This window comes from Choristoneura fumiferana, chromosome 9 (assembly GCF_025370935.1).
Source record: "Choristoneura fumiferana chromosome 9, NRCan_CFum_1, whole genome shotgun sequence".
Taxonomy (NCBI): Eukaryota; Metazoa; Arthropoda; class Insecta; order Lepidoptera; family Tortricidae; genus Choristoneura; species Choristoneura fumiferana.
The window spans coordinates 10,143,776-10,165,863 of record NC_133480.1 but is presented as its reverse complement, the minus strand read 5'-3'; the positions used below and the strand labels follow the sequence as shown (position 1 = coordinate 10,165,863).

General features: G+C 35.3%; 1 protein-coding gene across 1 annotated transcript in view; it reads left to right on the top strand.

The window, feature by feature from the left end:
- Positions 1–649: 649 nt before the first annotated feature.
- The window catches only part of LOC141431211 (uncharacterized), a 141,809-nt gene continuing 120,370 nt past the window's right edge, over positions 650–22,088 (top strand). Inside the window, 2 exon segments of the mRNA XM_074092278.1 lie at positions 650–943; positions 11,225–11,279. Of these exon segments, the coding sequence (XP_073948379.1) occupies positions 11,256–11,279 (24 nt within the window). The 5' untranslated portion in view covers positions 650–943; positions 11,225–11,255.

Sequence of the window (22,088 nt, the reverse complement as noted above, 5' to 3'; positions counted from 1 at the left end):
GGAAATTTGCCTTGTTTGTGGATAAAGTAATCGAATGAGGATATTAAGGAAAATGGGTTGAAATGGGTTTGGCTGTTCTTGGGTTTGGCATTGTATCATATTGACCTATTCTTTATAAGAGCTACAGAACCATGGGCTTCCTCGTAATGAGTCCAGTATATTTTTTGCGTATGCTTGAGACCCCGGGTTTGATTCCCGGCCGGGGCAGTTATTTGAATGAATATTCGTATTATTGTATTGCTGTTCTCGGGTCTTGGATGTTTAATATATATTTAAGTATGTATTTATCTATATAAGTATGTTTATCCGTTACCTAGTATCTATAGTAGGTACAAGCTTTGCTTAGTTTGGGAGTAGGTCAATTGGTATCAGGTGTCTCATGATATTTATTATTTAATCTTTATTTATTATTTCATAGTTTGAGAGCATGATTTCAATCTGGATATTGTTTTTCCAAGATCAATAAACCTTACCATAAATTCTTTCAAATTGAAAACCATAACTCCCATCTTATCCTCTTACTTACAAACTATTTCTTTTGAGATTTTCTAACCATTTTCTTCAAAAAACGCGGTAACTTTGTTTTACTGCTATCAAGGTAATTTAACCTAACATGGCAACACAGAAAACCGGCAGTCAGTCCATCCGAGGCGGCGCAAGCGCATACAACCTGCAACCGATACCGACGCGTTCCAATTTCAAAAAAAAAACCCCTAATCGCATAAAAATTCACAAAATAATACCGGCAAGTTGTAAAACAGTGTATCCAACAAGTGAATTCCGTAATTTAACGCTAAAATGCAAGTGCACGTACAAATATGCGTTGACTGGTGTATATGTAAAGTGGTTTACGATTGATATTTTTTGTTTGTCTGTCTGCGTGTACGAGTAATAAGCGTGTTCCGCAAGAAATGGGTTTATAATTGGTCTAAATCCACGGATGGTAAGATATACTTTTAGAGTTTGGCCTTTGAATACATTTGAGAATAATATAGAGTTGATAGAGCTTTCGAATGCTATATACATACCGTGCTTAGCTTACACTTATATTTTCATTATTTTTCAACTACTTTCAAAGGACTCTTTTGCTAATTTAAGCGTTGCTGTCAATGTTTTGATTATTTTTTGTAATATTGTTAAATGATGTTTAAATTATTTTTCAAAAATAATAAGCCATACATACAAATTTACTCTTAACGAAAATTATTTAAGGGAAAGAACAATAAATTTATAATATACCTAATCATCATCTATTTTCATTGGACCGCAATGAAAGCGTGAACCCAATGCCAGTGGTCTAGAAAGTTGTTTTGCTTTATATCTTCTAATTATTATCTAATAGCTGCGTCGAAGCCAGTTTCATAGTTGAACGCATTTAATTGTGTCGATACCTAGTTCCAACTCAGGCGCATGTGCGTATAAAAGACATCAACGCGTTTTTAGGACATTCCCATCATAATGCAAATTTGTTTTGTAGTTTAAAGTATGAGAAGTGTGATTATTGAACAATGAGGTACCTTTAAGTTTTATTGTTTCATAGTCTGATTGTTTTCGTCAGCTCGAGTTCGCTTGTTAAATATTTTCGTAAAGATAAAAATTAAACCTATAATGTTTAACATATTTTAACTGTTTATTTTAGATCTTTGAGGACAAAACTATGTTACTTTTGATTCGAATTATATACCTATGTATTATTTTTCTCTTAGGAGAATTTTTAAAAATTCGTAAAGTTTTCTGGGAAAACAAACAGTGTTTATTTTCTTTTCAACAGATTTAAATAAAAACGGAGAAGATTCTTGATTCGGTTGTACTCTCAATTCGGTTGCAGCACAAAAGAAAAAACACAACCCTTAAGGGATCAGTCCTGTCTCTGTCTGTACTTATGGCTATACCTATATCTCTGTTTGTCACAATCAAATCAATTTACTACAAAGCTACTGAACTGATTGAATTGAAATTTAATACACACCAATAAATGTAAATCGGTGAATCAAAGACGAACGTTGTATTGTAAATAATACTAAAACTTTTGTGGAGTAAATTTAAATATACATAAATTTATATTTACAACTATTTGGATGTTTGGAGGCCGGCAACGCACCTGCAATCCTAATTATGCTGTAGGTGTCCATGGGTGGCGGTGATCGCTTACCATCAGGTGATCCTCATGCTCGTTTGCCAGCTATTTGATAAAAAAAATGTTCTTCTGTAATATCAAATCAAAAAAACTGTGTAAATATATATTTTTATAATGTAAAAAATATAGTTAATTAACTATTGAGTCCGAAATTGTTAAAAAAATTACAGAAAACAGTACAAACACAGAAAATCTATAAAAAAGTGTGGTTTAAATATGGGGCATAATTACAAAAAATATACAGATAGGTAATACAATACATAACCCTCCCCACGCGATTTGTACTGGCACTTGTCCAATTTTTATTTATATTAAATACCTGGAAATTTCGTCATTCCTTTTCTAACCGATTTGGAAAATACTTTTTTTTATTTTGTTGTTGGTACCTACATCTACCTACTTAAACTAATAAAGGATTTTCCAAAATTATCACGGGATAAGGAAGGAGGAGATAGTGATATAGCTGACTATATAGCTGATGTATTGTAGCAATATAGTGTGCGCAAGGTGCATGGTGATTGATGATATAAATAATGGCGAGCTTTTTTATTTATAACTTATAGATATTTCTTGGGCTTCCATCACGAACTATTTATTGCTAATTTACCTCGACATTTTTACCATATTGCAGCGGCAATATCACCGGATTTTATTCAGAAGTAAGCTTATCCATTATCTCGGTTAAATTTGTTGGAATCTGAACAAAATAATTAATTCGAGCTTCACAATCCAAAACTCTTTTGCACCGGACGTCATTACATTACTACTCGAGAATGGTGCGTAAAGCGGTTGAAATATAAAAAATATCCAGTCAAAATTCCAGAATGTCGCTACCAAATTACTTATTGTATTGTTACCAGCAAGTAATACAAAAATAATTTGCTAATTTTAAACTTACCACAACCACAGAATAAGTAATAGTACAAGCCACAACTTAAGTACATAATCACAATAGGTACGTACATTCAAAGAAACTGAATCGCGTACCAAGTTGGAACCTTTGTGATACTGATATTATATTGATATTCCATACATCTGCCAAAGAAACCATAGCGAAATTAATTATTAAAAACCCTGATGTAATACCTACCTAGTATTATACGCAAATCAGTTTCTTTGATTGTACATTCAACGTCATAAATTAGTGATCACTTTTCTACCTTTTCATTTTTAACGTCATGTTTGAAATGCCACGAAATTGTGTACCGACTGAAAGCGACAAGGTACAAAAGTGATCACTTATTTATGACGTTGACTGTACCACTTACCTACCATACAAACGACGCAAGTTAAAGTTAAGCCTGTAAAAAGATACTCTTAAACAAATTAGCGATTTAAAATGCAATGTAACACAGATCGATCATCATTCATCAGTCTATTGTCGTCCCTGAGATACCCATGTCTACTTACCTTTTACTACCTGACTATTGCAGTGTCATTTTACGATAGTCCTTGTGACACGTGCAATAATAGATCTTATGGAGTGATGTCAAAAAGTTGATAATGCTCTTTTTGAAGACGGTTTACTTACAGGGATTATGGTAAAATAACTACTTGTTTAGGCGTTACCTCTACCTACGAGTATCTGCTATTAGACATATTTATTTCATTCTTTTAGTGCCTAAAAAAACCGGAAATCTAATACCCATTTGTAATATTAATTAAGATTAGTGAGTACAGTAATACACTAAAACATAGGACAACACAATAAAACGTGAGAGCGGAAAGTCAAAAAAGTGGCCATCGATTTTAGAATTAAATACACTCGATAACATTTCTCTTATAGTGGAAATACTTTCTCAGAATTAAACCTTATTAAGGGAAATATAGAATTGTTGTTTGCGCTTGTTAGAGTCTCGTCTTTGCTTATGTGTAGGTACAGTTAAGGACTTTAATTCATAAGCCACCATGGAACCTTTTCAAAGAGTTTATTGAATCAGACATTACTTTGCGGAGGTCCATATCAATGAACTAAAATAATTAAGGTCACGGGTGAGCAAAGACATTCTTTTAGTTTACCTTTTCAAAGGAAAAGTCATTACGATTTTCATTGTATATTAATGCGATGTCACTATGATGTTTACTGTGAAATAGTTCTGTTGTAAGTCAGGGATTAAAGCCCTTCACCGTACTAGGTAGTGTACAGTTGAACGAACTAAATCATGTACTAGAGTGGAATCTTTGTGCTACTAATGTAATGTTGACATTCCATACTTTTGTCAAGGAAATAGTGAAATTGATTATTAAAAGGTTCCAACCTGGTATGTACATGAATCGGTTTGTTCGACTGTACTCTGAGTTAGAGGACCGCCTTGGAATGAACCTCAGGAACGTGATAAAAACTTCAACGTCTATAAAAGTGTCAAAACTGTAACTAAAATCGTAAAGCTTTATAAAGGAATAACGCGTGTATATAATTGGTCTGGCATTCCTCGTAACGCAACAGGTAGCGCCGTAGCGCGCGTGGTGGCCCCGGGCGCGCGCGCGCACGCGACGTAACGTTTTTGCTGGCGGTGTAACTAGTGATGAAAGAGACTCAAGTCTTAAAGACTTTTAGGAAAACTCGACTCTTTTTTTAACACCTCGCTAGTCTAGACCACCCTTTAGTCTCGAGTCACATGACTAGAACTTTAAAGTTTTTTAAACAAAAGCCTAAAAAGCTAAGTCCTTACTTAAAGGATTTTTAATACTTTTAAATTCTATTTTTATTATTCAAAACGTACGCACTTATGATGCGTTTCACTTCGAACATCGACAATGTATGGATATAATTTTGTTAGTCGAATTAAATTAAAAAAACATTTTTTACAAGCTAAATTATTTGTTTCAAAAATGACATTTTATTTCATTCCAAGGGTGCTCAGTGAACCTTGCCCATCCAACCACTAAAGCATCTTGTAGTAATTATTATATATCTCTAGCAGTACCTATAAAGTAACGCCAACGAGAAGATATATGGCATGATAGAGAAAAGGAGCGAGATACTAAAAATAACGTATCAGACAAGGATGAACTAACTCGTCTTGTTGCCTTTGCTTTAGTTAAACAGGTAGAGATAATGACGCAAAATTTCTATAAATTTTACTAGCTGTGGCCCGCAGCTTTGCCCCTGTTCATTTTTTTTATCTTACTTGTAGCTTGCCCTGGCAATAACAAACACTACAAAAAATATCCAATTCCAATTCGGTGCTGTTATTCGGAAGTTATGCGTGTATATACATTCGGTGATTCATTTTTATTTATATAGATTTTAAAACTTAATTCCTCGGTCGTACTTTAGTATGACATTACGGCCTAAATGGATGAAAGATTGTTAATCTGATTGACGTATGTAAAGACTGCGCAGACGCAGCGATGCGATTAGACATTCGCGCGTCGCGAGGTCGCGGGGTCGAGAGCCTCGTCTCGCACTGATATGAAAGTTCACGTTTTGTGAAGATGCTCAGTCCAATTGAACCCTTAACGATCCATCACTTAAAATCATAATAGTGCATAATGTACTTCCTTCGCGAAAAGTCGGTATATTATGGCACCCGAAGCTGTGCGCGAAGTGTCAATCAATTACTGTATTGACACTTCATACATTGACATTTTCATATCCATTAAATGAGGAACTTTATTATTTAGTGTCAAATGTCAAAACGGCTGTACAGTCAACGTCATGAATAAGTAATCACTTTTGTACCTTGTCGCTTTCAGTTGGTCTCGGTACACAATTGCGTATGGCTTTTCAAACATGATGTTAAAATGACAAGATACAAAAGTGATCACTTATTTATGACGTTGACTGTACCTACATACGATGGGTAGGTACTTAAAGCTGATTGAGAGAGCACGATAAATACTAACTTTTCCGATAAAATACGACGATACCCGTTATCCACTACATCTGTAATTGCAACAATGAAAGTGTATAAAATATCTTCTGTTAGAAAGGAGCCCTCGATCAATGAGGGCTAAAAGACAGGTGAAATACAGCGAAATACCGCTAGATGGCGTTAGTACCGTGAGGTTTTTTTGACGTTAGGTACAGTCTTGCTTGCAATGGGCCAATAATTAAATGAGCCAATTTCAATCAAGACCTAACGTCAAAAACCTCACGATACTAACGCCATCTAGCGATATTTCGCCTGTCTTTTAGCCCTCATTCGTTGTCTGTCTGTGATACTTGTAGTAACTTTCAGGAAACTTGCCTAGAAAAAAAAAATCAGAGAACAATCAAACGAAAAAATCAAAAAAACGTTGATTCGTTAAAAGCTTTTCTTTCAGTACAAGTTAACTTTTCGTCAAAGCTTTCATAGTTTTTAAATTTCACAGGTTAAGTACAGGAACCTAAATGAACAAACTAACTCAGACAGTGGACGTAGACGATGGATGACGGTTAAAATGTATTATTTTGTATTTGACAGGTCAACAATGACCATCTATCACACCTTCTGCTATTAGGAATAAATAAGATACTCAGTTTGTTCGTTTGTTTTGTATGGAAAACCGTCAATAATTCATCAATTAAGTACCTACTATGTATATAAATGTAAATTGTTGTCTATACATAAGTCTTGACACGCACTCGTGCATAATTTGCAAAGGATTGAAAGTAAGAAGATACTTTATATCATTATAATGAAATACAAGCTTTGACACTAAATGTAATCAGCTGGATATAAATTGAAATAATTGTTAGATAAACCTAGTATAAGTTAGTTACGAGTAAAAGTGCATGTTAAAACTTCACAACGTAAAGTACCTACTTTTCGTTTTTTGTATATTTAAATTACACATCAGAACAATATTGAAGTATAATTAAGTATGGAACACGATAATAAATTAATATTAGACTAATTTAAAAATATGAATAAAAGTAAAACAAACTAATAACTAAACTATAACTAAAAGAAATTTGAAAAAGTATGCCCCCTCTGCATGGACCGTAAGATGCTGGCAGCATTTCCTCGCTGTATAGCAATGCTGATACGTTGTGCGAGGAAGCTGCCAGCTCTACGGTCCACTACTGTGGTATCCGAGAGACGTTTGGATAATTCTATCAAAATGATAAACAAATTTCTAACTACACCTTTAAGTGTCAGTCACATATAAAATCAGTCGTGATACAATGCAATTTAATTGTACATAAGACACCTTTTCAACATTCAAAAACAGTATACCAATGACCAAATTATTGTATCTGATGGCTTCGCTCACGCGTGGCTCACGCTAACTGACGTGTACGTAATGATACTAACATGGCCAGGATTTGAAAGCACCAAACACCTGGCTACTGTTCGAAAGACCCCGAAGGCACATTCGTTTTTTATTCCTTATATGACTAATTCATCGCCCAAAAACGCGCTTCTTTCAATCTTAAAACGATGAAGTAAGACCCAAATCTAAGTGCACATGAACTATAATTATTTTGACCGTAAATAACGTTTTTTTAGTAGCTTAGAAGAAGCAACAAATTATAGGTACCCATTGTGTGCCTCTAGGTATCATTTAAAGTTATGAACGTTGGCATTCTCTCCTTTAGTTTTATGTGGCTTTCGGCGGTACCTAGACATATATGTATTTAGCGACATGTATATGTCAACCGTGTACCTACGTGAATGTAGAAACACTGGTATATGGAAATGTTCGAATATTAGTGGCCGCGTAGAGTGACTACTACTAGAGTGACTTTTTTTGATTTTTCGTTTTTTGTCAAAAGCATAGGTATGTATATAGTCGAGTACTGCCTTTTCGCAACGTAACGTTTGGCAACCTGTTTCATTTCGCAACTTTTCATTTCGTAAACTCTAAAACTGTAAGTATTTCAGGATTTATTTCAGGGCCATCGTGTAGAACCCTTTAGGTTAGGTTAGAGAAATATTAAACAGTTGGGAAATGAAAAGATGCGAAATGAAACAGGTTGCCAAACGTTATTCGCCGAAACATTAGTAAACCGTATGTAGTATCTACTACACTTTAGTTTTTATTAAGAATCTTTCAGGTATCAGGGAACGCCTTTTTACTTGATTGTTTATAAGGCATTTAAAGTTTCGTGTAGTACTATTTCATGATGAACTTGCTTGGCTCACTTGATTGGTCACCAGAATAGCAAAGTAAGCGCTTATAATATCAAAATCAAATTTAATTAAACAGCATAATTCAGGGGGCAAAGGAATTTGTCTATATAATAATACATTATTTTTCACTATTCTATTGCTTAAAACCACGAGTATAAAGCCTCTTCAAAGATAAATACAGGGCCCAATTACAAGCTAATAGTATTAGTGATTTTGTATTGAAATTCACTAATACTATTTGCTTGTAATTTGTTATGCAATTGGGCCCAGGATTATCTGTTCTGAACTGGTTACCTACCTACTCTGTGTCCAAATGCGCTCCACTGCCAACAGCGTTTAAAATAGTAACATCTCCGCTTTCCGCCGGTCGCAGCGAACAGTCATAAATACGTAGATGCATTGAATGGAGGTTTACGAGCTAGTTTAAGAGTGGCTGTAATCATAGCAATGATAGTATTCGTCAATGTTTCCTCTTCTGTCTGAACTTTGTTGCTTGTGGTTTACTTGAAATGTTATGAACTTAACTGCCACCCAGAGAGTCATCATGCTTTAAAGTTACGTCTAACTTTTGCGACGTCAGACGTTCGTCGCTGGGGCATTCGACTTCCATAAAAGCTTATAAAAAAGCTAAAGCTGCTAAAGCTGTTTCTTTCGGAAGTCTTATCTTAAACTTCAGAAAATATCATACCAGATGCGTTCTCCGTTTGATCAGTTTATTATCATTACACGAAGCAACAAAAAAATCAAGGATTCCAAAAAGAAAACTAACAATACAACGAGTCTTATGAAGAATACTTACATCTGGTAAATATGTAAATGATCGTCAATTAGCTAAACTGGTTAATACAGTAACTGACGATAACGAATCAGATACAAACTGCAACTGACCAAAAATGTATCGTGATATCCATAAAATGTGGGAACGTGCATGAGATTTCAAAATGACCGACTGACCAAAACATCTCAAACATCTCTGTGGGTTTGACGGATACTTTAAAAGTATGCCCGCCTGTATGCCTAACTATCTTATTACACGTAACTGTACTATGTACAGACACAGTTTGATGATCTGGTTTCCCTGGACAGGCTCATAAATCTTTCCGTAACCAAGTTATGAACGTTTTATCTGCTACTTCATTATAAGCCATGGGTTGTAAATCTAAAACTGTACGTAAGTATTATTTGTTAAAGACACTGCTCAATGTAGTTTCTTCACGAAGTATGATCATATGTCTGCTGCTAATAATTAAACAACGTTGATTCGTCTCTAGAATCTTTACACTTTAATATTCTCCACTCTAAGCAGGATTTTGGTTAATACATGTTACTTGAAATAGTGACTTTCTGACAAGTTTATTTTGGCGCATTCTTCTTGGCAATTATGATCTTTCCAAAAGCGCTGGTAGTATAAAAAAGTGACATAAATACAAACGAGTATTAAAGAGCTCTTTGTGGTCTATATATTTTTGTTGTATTTTGATATAATCTGAGGTAGATAGTGGGACACTATAACCCTAAAATTTCAGCCACTCAGTCGAAAGATAATGAGGGTTTTCATAGAGGCCAAATATCGATAGATGGCGTTAGTATCTTGAGGTGAGGTCCGTTTGACGTTTGCTTGCGATTGGCTTATTTAGTTACCTATTTAACCAATCACGAGCAAACGTCAAACGTCAAGCGGACCTCACGATACTAACGCCATCTAGCGATATTTCGCATCTGTGAAACCCTCATGTTTCTATATTATGCAAAATAAATATAAAGATTAAAATAAGAAAAAAAATCAAGCGAATATAACTCTAAGAAAACGCAAAACTTGTATGGAATTTATATGTTGAACTAGCGAATAACGAGCACAAACGTAATAATAATAAATGCAACGTTAATATAGCTATAGTGCAATTTTAGGGAATGCCCATGAGATTTTCTAAAATCCTGGTAGGTATTAAGATTCAACTGTACCTAAGGTTCACGCGACTGAAGCAATGGGTAAGAGCTATATAAATATAACTCTTCGAATAAATAAATAAATAAATCTTTAGATTAACGATATGGATACAGTTACGTAATTTGATTACCTAATACCATCACTTTATCAAATTTTACTCTTAATTCCAGCAGTTTGATGTCTAATAGCAAGTTTGACAACCATTGGCGGGAACTTAAGTGGCATCAGATCAGGCTCATGCGGCCACCGGCAAGTGATATCCTCATACAAAACCACGCCATCCTGTACTTTAACCTGTTCGCATAAGGCGGGTTTTTCTATAACCATATTATAATCAAACGGCGAGTACTTTCAACAAAATTGCACATTAAACCCATGCTTTGGTCATAATTATAAACTTAATACTCTTACACGGGGAGCGGGTAAGTCGATACATAGTTTATGGTAAGCGCTGGAATATTTCAAGCACTTTCCAATACAGTGCTTGCGTTTTAATAAAGACTTTATTTATGTGGCTTTAACTTCTGTGTAAATTAAAACTTTAAGGTTAAATGTTGAATTTTGGATATTTAGAACGTTTGAATATAAATTTCTTCAAGCCTTTTTTTAACTTACATGATTCGTATGTATGTACAGTCAAACAAATTAATTCATGTACAGGAGTAATTTTTCATGGGATGTCAACATGACATCCGCACAAAGGTTCCACCCTGGTACAGTCGAGTTCATAAACTTGTGAACAAAAATTTGATCAAAAATATTTAAACACGACTCTATTGTTAACGGCGTAGAAGCGTGTTCAGATATTTTGATCAAATTTTTGCTCACAAGTTTATGAACTCGACTGTACATGATTCAGTTTGTTCGACTTTACAAGTACCTATGTAAATATTGTTGTTAGTAGAACTTCACCTATTTCTAAAGATAGGATTGACTTATTTGATACGGATACCTTATGTATTTTGTAGGACAATGCAAATACAATCAACAAAAAAAAAACTTATATTTATGAAAATGAAATGTTTGACAGAAAAATATTTGAATGTGTATTTTTAAAGGTTTGTATGTTTGTTGCAGAAGCAGAATAGGAGAATGTAGATGCAACACAATGTCGCAGAGAGACTTCTCGGAGGTTTGTGCGCCCATATTTTTTTATTAGGTAACATAATATCAAATCATTTATGGCTGCTTGCTGGAAACACATAAATCTCGAGTTAGCGTTAAGCTCAGTTTAGTAGTGTCAAATTGTATGGAACTGTCAAGCTTAAGCCTGGATTAACTACTTAATCTAGATTTTTTTTCCTGCAAGACGGCCTGTATCATCAAAATTGTAATACACTATCAAAATACAGATATTAGTCTGATATTCGGTTACCCCAAGTCCAAACCTAGCTAGTAGTAGGTACATAATATTAATCTCCGATTTATATGGACCTGTACTTATAATATAATCCAGCTCCGCCAGATTAACCTAAGTAGGGTTGTAAAAAAATAATAGCTCTAAAACTTTTAATGCATTTGTTTCTAGTAATAATAGTACTAGGTAGTAGTCAATATATCAATGTAGTTTTTGTTTTATTTCGTTTCACTGCTAATCTCACTTTATCCGGCTAATTTATCATGTCGCTTATGTTTCTACGAGTCCAATAGCGACCTGTTAATAAGACGCGTTATACAAATCTGTAAAATGCCCGAAAGATGAAAGAAAAAACGTTGTTTTTTTCCTTTTTCACATCTCCATTGTGAGATAAAACTTTTATCCCAAATAAATAAAGCTTATGTGTCTAAATACCAAAAGAACTCTTTATTGTTTTGCAATTTTCTTAATACAATAAAAAAAAGACTATTATTCCACACCTTCTACGGCAAAGAAAGACAGCGCTGTTAATATATTAACACCTGAAGCTCTAATCTAGCAACGAATCTGCAATCCTTTAGTGTTACGAGTACAGGTATCCATACGTGGTGCTCACTTACCATGAAGTGAAACTCATGCTCGTTTTCCACAACACATAAAAAAACCAGCGCCACATCCCTATTTTAATCCCATTTCGTCCGCACATTATGCCGACGCGAGCGCAGCGCCGACGTGTGAAGGTATCGCTGTGCGTGACTGCGCGGGTTTTAGGTTAGCGAGTGGTACAAGGTGGGAAATGAAGCGATTTTGTACACGATTTTTTTGTAGAGTACCTAACATTGCGTGTGTAAACTAAACTGCAGTAGTAGACGTGAGATGGCAATATTTTTTCATCAACTTTACTTTTTTATTACTCGTATTAGGTACATCTATCTATTATGCACTACCTCGTTGAGTTTCTTGCCGGATTCTTCTCAACGGAGGTTTTTCCGAATCAGTGGTAGATTTTTTTTGACATTCATAAGTGCTTGTTATAGCCTAAGAAAATGGAATAAAGATATTTAGACTTTGACTTTGACTTTTATATACTTATATTGTGATTTTGAAATGCTACTGAGTTGATAGCCGGAAGAGAAAACTAATAATAAAAAATATAACGAACGAATTTCTATTCTCGATTCCCGAGTATTGAGCGTTTTAATATTTATTTAAGTAATTATCCGTTGCCTAGTTTCCATAACAGAAACGTTACTTATTTGGGAATTGGGACTAGGTCAATTGGTGTTAAATAGTCCAGTGATTTGCTTATAAACAAAATAAGATTTGTTCTAGTAATAATAACAGAAGTTAAACTTTATATAAGAAGGATTTTATACATCTATCAAATTACAATAGTAATAAAGGTTTGAAACAATTACGGGGACTTACAACCTTTTTTTTTACACCACAAATGAGTAGTTAGCGATACAGAAAACAGGTACACAGAAAGAAAATTACAAGGTATTCATTATTAACTTTTTAAAAGTCTTAGTCGGTCGGTATCAAAACGACTGAATAGGTATGTAATGTTCTATTTAACTTACGCACTAGTCTAAAGATAGCATCAGTTTCAATATTATTAAATGAGTTAAAACGATGTCATAACTTAGTAGCTGTCGGTCTTACTCTAATGGGGAATCGAATAACTCGATAATAATCGCCAGGAAACCACTCTTTAATACTTTAATCGATAGATCTAAGTGGGTATGATACGCGGCAACGATTAGCCCTTCCCTATTAACGCCAGCCAGGAATCCTAGCAAAATCTGCAGATGATTTCTAAAAGAGATTATGACACAAATGCGGCATAATTGGCATAATCGCGTGTGTATGCGGCGAGTTAGTGTTTAATGATAATGTTGGTTTTCTAATTGGTAAAAATGTCGTTTGCGCCATCTGTGTGAAAATAAATTGCGTGAAACTATGTTTTAATTGCTGGTTTGGGTTAGGAAGATAAGTGTGATTTTTAGAACTGATTTTATTGACTTGACATTTGATATACATATGTAAATTGAATGACAATTCCAGTACAATCAACAAAAAAGTCAGCGAAGAAGCTTGCATTAAAAATAAAACGTGTCAGAAACTTATTAATTTTGTAAATTCAAACTCGCCGTAAGCTGACCCCTACGCCCCACTCCAAAGCATTCTTCATCAACGCATTACAACTTGTGCCACAGGCATGACTTGTTAAGTTACGCCATAAGTCCGATACAAATTAATGTAATTCAAACGCTAGGTGTAGATGTGACGGATAGAGTGGGCGCGACCACATTGTTCCCTATACTCCCCTACCACCAAATAAAGAATATTTAATGGTAATAGTTCTCAAGTATGAATCAAGGGAAGTAGAATAATGGGAGATCTTATCTCGGCGTCTAATGGTGGAGTTACCTTTCGCGGCAGTTGGTCGGTGTTGTGAATTCGGGTATTGTTTGGGCAAATAATGTGAAGTGACCTTTATGGTAAACTAGCCTTTACTTGCGAATTTGCTCGCTTAAACCATTAGTTCAGTTAACATTCTGAGATTTTACTAAATACCCGTATTTTACAAAAATTATACCTACTCTGGTCTTCGTTTACGTTGCATCAAAAACACCCATGTTATGTCTTTAGAGATTAGACTCAGCGATTAACATTTAAGGACTTTACATGGTGTAAATCTCAAACCCAATGGAATATCGAGATAAAAAGCCGTGTGTCATTACGAAAATGCAACTTTCAAACAAGATTAAATTTGATCCAAATGCGTCCAGCCGTTTTAGCATGAAATAGTAACAAACACACACACACACACATGTACCTAGTCATAAACTTTTGCCTTTATAGTTTTAAGTAAGATTAACCACTAAACTGCCATGCATTCCGGACTCCCGGAAATTCGGTTTTGACAATTCAGTCGTTTAATAAAAATTCTGAACAAAATACTGTTTAAAAATAAATGATTATGGCAAATGAATATGAGACAATGACAAACGTGAGATGACTGTTTTTTTCCATCCATCCAGGACACGTCAAGTCAATATGGTATCTATATTCCTTACGAAAAACTCTTATGATGACTTTTCAGCCGTAGAATACTGGACTAAACAGAGAGCCTACTCCGAAATTCGAAAATCGAATTTCGTATCGTACCATCCCTCTCACCCTCGTATTAAATAGTATAAGTGTCATAGGGACGGAACGACACGAGCTTCGATTTTCGAATTTCGTAGCAGCCCCGCAGTGCCTATAAGCCGGAGTTAGATAAGTAAAGTAGTTGAACCGTCCTTTGGTATTAGTTTAGATGCCACTGCATTAGATGTGGACAGTGTAATTGTGGCTTTTCCAGTGACTTCATGGTTGTAATAGACGGTTCACCGTTACAATGGAGAAACCGATTCCGCTTTCACATCATTATTTTTAACAGTTTTGTCATTATTTTTTGTTTTTTGGCCGCTACGTGTAACTACTTTTGTTAGTTTCTTCTTTGTTACATACTTTACGTCCATGTGTTTCAGTGGCTTCTTCGTGTTTTCAGATTTGACGAAACTTATTACTATTTCAGTACCTACCTAATTTAATAACATTAGGTAAAAAGTATGTATAATTTGTCATTCGTATACCTACAGCAAATAAACTGCGCCATTTTTCCATGTTTTACTTTTAGGGTTCCTAGTCCAAATAAATTGAGAGAGAGAGAGATACATTTATTTAAACATATTCGATACACAGAAAAAACACGTTAGGAAGAAATAATAATAAAAAAACATCGAATAGTATAAATTGCTATAAAGAAGGTGCTGCATGCTTATATAAATAAGAGCCTTAGCATAACATCTGAATAACGATATTTTTGTAGTCACTTTTCATTAAAGGCGTGCGTTTAGCTTCTCTTAGCTGTCCATTAATAAAAGAATCTTAGAAATTATTCGCCACTGGAAATATTCCTAATTGAAAAGACGCAGACACAGGGGTTATTCTAAAAGTTGATTAGAGACAAATGACAGTGGCGGTAATAAATGCGGTTGCAACGAATCCCAGCGCAGGCGCCGCTCCGGCGATCCCACCGGTAATTACCTATAGTTAAGAGGGGCTATGATGGATACCGTGCGATATTTCTAGAATTGATACTGTAGAGATAATTGTGTGACATAAAAAGTTTGGTACAGTATTAATTTATAAGAATGTTAAGGTAAAATCAAAATTCAGCGAAAGAAAGAGCAAAAAATTAAATAAAATATCTATTAAAATAATAAATTCAATTTAATTATAAGAAATAAGGCAACTCACTTAATTTTCTCTTATTGTCAGAATTTTTGTAGGTATTTTCAATACGTACGAGAACCAAAATTCAAAATGCAGTTTTAGGAGTCAAAATGGTAACCACTTGACAGTCCGGAAGCGCGCGACCAATATGCCTCAAACCGTCCGAGTTTTTTATCGACGGACGAAACGCGCTGTGTGTCCACTATTTTTTAACTACAAGGTTTTGAATAAAGATAAATAGCATGTAGTTTATGATTTATTCACAAAATCAAGGTTAAACTTTACGACACTAAGGTATCCACGGACGGTTTGATTGAAGCATTTTGGTTTTGGATACCGTGGTATCGTCGGACTGTCAAGTGGATAATGTTCAAGTATACGTAGTTCAATTTCTTCAATCATTAATTACTTAACACGCAAAAATTACACAAAAACATTTTAATTACGTCTAATATACATTACAGTTCTATCATATCTTAGCACTAATTAAATTCTATGTAATATATGCCTTACCTATAGATGGATTAATTTGTTAGTCATTAAGTGCCACTATGCTTTATTTTGTATATCTATCTTTTACTCTTTATATTTTCCCAGCTATTAGCAAGCTACACAACATTTTAACACTTTTATCTCAGAATGTCAACTCGATGTACGTGTAAAATATTACATCAACTATGCTCGATATTTTTTTAACTAGCAACTATATAACCTTATCTCGAGTCGCACGACTTTGATGATAGCACCTGCGCCCGCTCCTACGTGATGCCAAGTAATAACAAGGTACATGCGATCCGCAGTAACGATGTTTCTTACTACGACCAAATAAATACTTCATATTTTTAAAGCTTTAACTCAAGACTTGAGAAAATAATCAGTTTGTCTTTTGTTTTTGGTGCTTTATGCAAAATTAAAAAAAATATCAATAGCTACATAGTAGTAGCATCAAAGAATAAAATAATGGTTTTGTTCCACATTGAACGTCTTGCGGTTGATGCTGGTGATGAAGATGAACCTACTCCACACCTACTCATAAGTAGGAAGGTAGATGTGGGGCCGGAAAAGCTTCTTATTCTAACTACATATATGTGGGAATGAGGGTGGATTAATGTTAGAATGATTTGATGTAATGTAAACGAGCGACCGAATGACTGAAGACTAATGTGGAGTGAATGAGACGAGCGAATGAGTAAAAAATATTTGAGTTACGATCGGGTGAGCGAACATACTGCTAGTTGTGATTTTTGTTTTTTCTCTTGCTATCAGTGTATTCCATATTTAATTTTTTTTAATAAACTTTTTTACTTATTGTTTTAAAAGTTTGTTTGCCTTCAAACGATCCCAAATAATGTAATTTATTATTATTCGTATGGATTTCCGATTGGCTCTTTCAGTAGTTTCTGTCCACTCTAGGCGGCCAACCAAGACGAATTAAAGCTAGGGTGGATGTCGAACTGAGTGTGTGTACCTATAAGCGCACGTCTGTATGTGTACCCCTGGAAGTCTCAGGTTCGTGGTATCGCTGCACACCAACTGAACAGCGGCAACAGCTCGCCTGAAGCCTCCCTTCGATGACTAACTGTACTGACGACACCTCAATACCAAAGGCTTACCAACGGGCATTGGCTCGTCACATACTTACTCCTTATTGTTAAGAGTTAGAAAGGGAATAAATCGTGTCAGTGAATGTAAGACCAAGTTTACACCTGGAAACTAATTCCTTTCATTTATTGCAGCACTTAATCGGTCACTCATAACTCAATGGTTCATCGTTCCTCAATGTAATGCTAATCGCATGAAATTAGTTGCTTGGCTGTAAGCATTGGGCTGTACAGGCTGTATTCGAAGCACCGTAGCAATTAATTTTAAAACGCATGAAGGAGTCAAAGCTTGATTAGTCGATTTCACGTTCTTCTAATGGCACCTTTCGCAAGATTCGAACCGTAATATTACCACCAACTAACTTGCGAATCCTGTGCCCCAATAGTGGTTGCTGCTGTGTTCCGGCGTGGAGCATAATCCGATGAAATTATTGGCGTAAAAGTTACACTCACGGTCGGAATTGTCAAGATAATAGTGTTCATTGATAAGGTTTCACAGGATATTTATTTTATCAAGGAAATTATCTTGATAATTATCAATGATAACTTATAATGACCTTTATGATGACTTATAATCATCATCATCATCATCATCGGCCTATCTTAGTCCACTGCTGGACATAGGCCTCTCCAGTTGCACGCCACTGAGCACGATCCTCGATCCTGAGCAAGAACTGGATGAGACTGGCCGAGGATCGTGACTTATAATAATAATTATCAATTCTTCAAAATTAATTTACTCAAGTTCATTCGGTAATTGTACTAATTTTCAACACAATTAATCGCTTCAGTAGTTTTGAAACAAGTAGGCTGTAATAGACAGACGTGCAAGTCCTATAAGGGCTCAATTTTTTAGAGGTACCAGCCCTAAAAACACTTAACGAATGAACTGCGGTAACGTATATAAGTATATTTATGACCTTGACTGTACATCATCATCTTGTTGCCATAATGACTTACCTCCCTCTATGTCACTTTGCTTAATGTTCCCTTCCAGACTTCACAATATGTCCTCTATCAAAACTAAATAGATTCCAGCTACTGTGGAAAACTACGTCCCTTAGCTCAATCGAGCACTGAACAATGTTAGAGTACTTACTTGCAAATACTTAAGTAGCTGCTGTAGACAGACACTAGTGATGTAACAATGTTCGGTGTCCAACATTCGTGAATATGCATGCGAATGTGAATACGAGTATCCAATTTAAATTTTCGCGCATGTAAAATACAGATTTTTTATTCAGCGCCAATAGTACGCTAATACTAAGAAAGCTTAGTGTTTGAATTAACTCTCTCCGAGACATTGTAATTTCACATCTCTCCTCCATCCATCCCATCCCCCCCCCCTCTCCGTTGCTCATCCATTCATCATTGCCTCAATTATTTTCGGCTTTCATTTGTATAAATTAGTTTCACTTTTCTTTCAGTGCCAATATTTGCAAAATATTCGTACAATCTATTGAGAGTACGAATATTCGTTACATCACCACAGACATCACTAGAAAATACTTGAAATTTGACAAGTGCCTAACGCTGTGCCATATACTAGAGAACGTATTGACTACAGTTAAATTTGCAATGTCCATTAATTTGGTCCTGTTCACGCTAGATTAGTCGAAAGAGACGGATGCTCTAAAGTACAGTGATAAACTTGGCAAGCTAGCACGTCGTAATCGTAACCTACAAGGCATTTCGCTCGCATAGCAAGTAAATCTGCACAAGTTCCATTACATTGCAGCCTTTGCTCGTTATATCTAATTAATTTTCTTGAAGGCTCCGCAATGTAACGCAACTGAATCAAATTGTCACTCATGTATAAAATGTATACTAATTTATATTAATGTACGCATAAACGTGCAGCGGAAGTGACTTGAGCTTTTCTCTGATTGAAATTTAGTTATGGCACTACAAGGTGTTAATTAAATAACTAAAAACCTCAGACACCCCAATAATATTTTTTAATTTTAATTAATTTGATTGAATCTATTTTTGAATATCTTTATTATTTTAAAAGATATTGGTGATTTGCTAGTTCAGTAACTCTACATAATTTCTAACTACACTCATGATTTGTATTTGTCAGTTGCGCTTTGACGTTTTTAGAAGAAAATCACAATTGACAGCAAACCGGCCAGTATTAAGTTATCGAAATAGTATGCAACCTCGCTAAAATATTTAATTGGCGCCTGTTGCAGTCGTAACTTTTAGACTGGGCACAATAAAAAAGCGATTTAAAAACACAAACACAACCTAATTTAAAACATAGTCAGCAACTTTCAGGTTTTCAGTTATTTAATTATCACCTGTATAAGCGTCTGACGTCCGTTGTAAAGACTATAGTCATTACACGATCGTCTTAATTTTAAAGCCGCGTAGGTATAGCGGATAATCTCGAGCCTTACGGTACGGTCAGTCCCGCCACTACTATAAGCGACCAGCGGGACGGTGAAAATGTATACTTAGGTAACTACAAACAGCAAGTGTCTCAGCCGCGGAATGGGCGGGGAAAACGCTCGGCTCGCTGCGCCAGTTGCGCGTAGTCGTCACTGGGCTTAAGCCATCACCATCATCATCCCATATATATACGTCCCACTGTTCGGCACATGCCTCCTCTCAGAATTGCCGTAGTTCCCACGCGGTTCTAGTGGGGATTTGAAATTTTACGTTCACCATTGAATTGCTTCGCTGGTTTTAACCAGAATTTTAATTCAGTGAAACTATTCCAATTTTCTTAAAAAAAAAACTTTTCTGCATTAACATTATTAAGTGTTTAAGACGTAGCATACATGACTGTCTTAATGTTGAACAGTTCGAACATCTTTGTCAAATACCTTCACAAGTCGTTCTTACTTCGGATCAGCAACTTTGATCTATGCGCGATGTTTGGCCACTGGCTTCGAGCAATGCCTCCAAGCGAGCGGCACTTTACAACTTGTTCCAGTAAGCGAACTTAATCGGTGATATTAGAAATGCCACTGCACCGCCACCACTACTGTTATCAAGACGATTGCAAACAAATTGTCCGGGTCCGCATTCCAGTATCTTCACTCCAAAATACATCTAAATCGATGCTAAACACGTTTTTAAATATTGCTTTCCATCCGTTAGCCGTTAATTATCATAATTTGAATAAATCAAAGGGAATAATTAACGGTAATTAATTGGTACTGGCTGGCAAATATAAATTAATAGTAGTGATAAACTTTCTTTATTTAGAAGAAAATCACCTGCCAGTCGCGGGCCTGTTTGAGAGTGGCAGATTCTGGAGGAAATAAAATTTAATAGAGTAATTTGTTTGAATAGCGGTAACATTTTTTAAACTGATATCATTACTACGGTTAAATATTGCGTTTTTTTAGACAAATTCTAAAATGTTAATGACGATGACAGGTAATTTTTTAATAGATTAAGATCTACATCAATTAAGAGAAATTAGGTCCTTCTGTTTACAGGCAACGCTTTTGTATCTTGTGGTATAACGCTTATGTTGCGATATTTTGTTAGTACCGTCACTCCATACAAAGAGTCATTTAAATATTACGTGGGGTGGCGGAATATTGGCTTAGCTTATTTTTGATGACATGGGGGCTGGGGGGTGTATATGGATCTTAATTACATCACCAATATAAAAATTTGTAGTCTATATATTCCTTAGACTTGATAACTGCTTTTCATGAATAACAATAAAGAAATCTAAACAGATTAAAAATATGTACAATTATGTACCAATGTGGACATAAAGACAGATCTATCGTATTTTGTCGGATAAGTTCGTTTTTACCTTGCTTTCTCAGTTAGCTTTAATAAACTTCAGTAAGCTAATTGAGGAAGCAAGATAAATACGAAAATACCATGGCAAAACATATTCACTACCCACATAGGTACTTACGTAATACTTCAATGACCCCTAAAGCTGCACGTCCACTGCATCGTAATCGAAGCGTACGCGTGGCGCAGAAATGTCGTTTGAGTGCACGCAGTACCACAGAAATCCATACAAAGCAACAAAACCGTCCGCTCCGTACGCTCCGATTCCGATGCAGTGGACTCGTAGCTTAAGAGAAGTTTCCCTGCCGGCTGCGCGGCCGCGTTAGGTATTCGTTTGGGATATTGCTGTCTTTATCGCTCGTGACATAAGCGCTCGCAGCCGTCCCCCCATGCCTTCCGCAACGACGTCCGTAATTTATATCGAGATAGCTGTAGGCTTTTCAAGATTTGGGCGGTTGAATTTTGGGTGTCGTTGTCCTCATATTATACGATAAGTATAGCACAGAAATCAATGATATTTTACAATCAAGATATTCATTATATTTTCTATGTCTGTGGTTTTTTTCGATTTTTGTAAAAATGCTTTATTAGTCTGTAATTCTCGTGCAAAGTTGACATCTTTTTTTGACGACTTTTGAGCTCCTGTAATTCTGATATTACAAATTTATAATGAAAATCTGAAAAACCACAGGCATAGATAATTACGTCTAGTCCATATACTTACAAAATTTCATCTATTTCTGTTGCCTAGTTTAAATAAAATTAAATGAAGTATTAAATCAAGTAATTAAAAGCAATGATCTAGTGTCTTTGATCCTTAAGGCAACTCAACCTGAAAAAAAAAACCGTTGATGGTGAACCGGCTGGTAGATGCATAAAATGACTTTCAAAGGAACGTGAATGTTAGGTCTGTTACTTTTTCATTAAT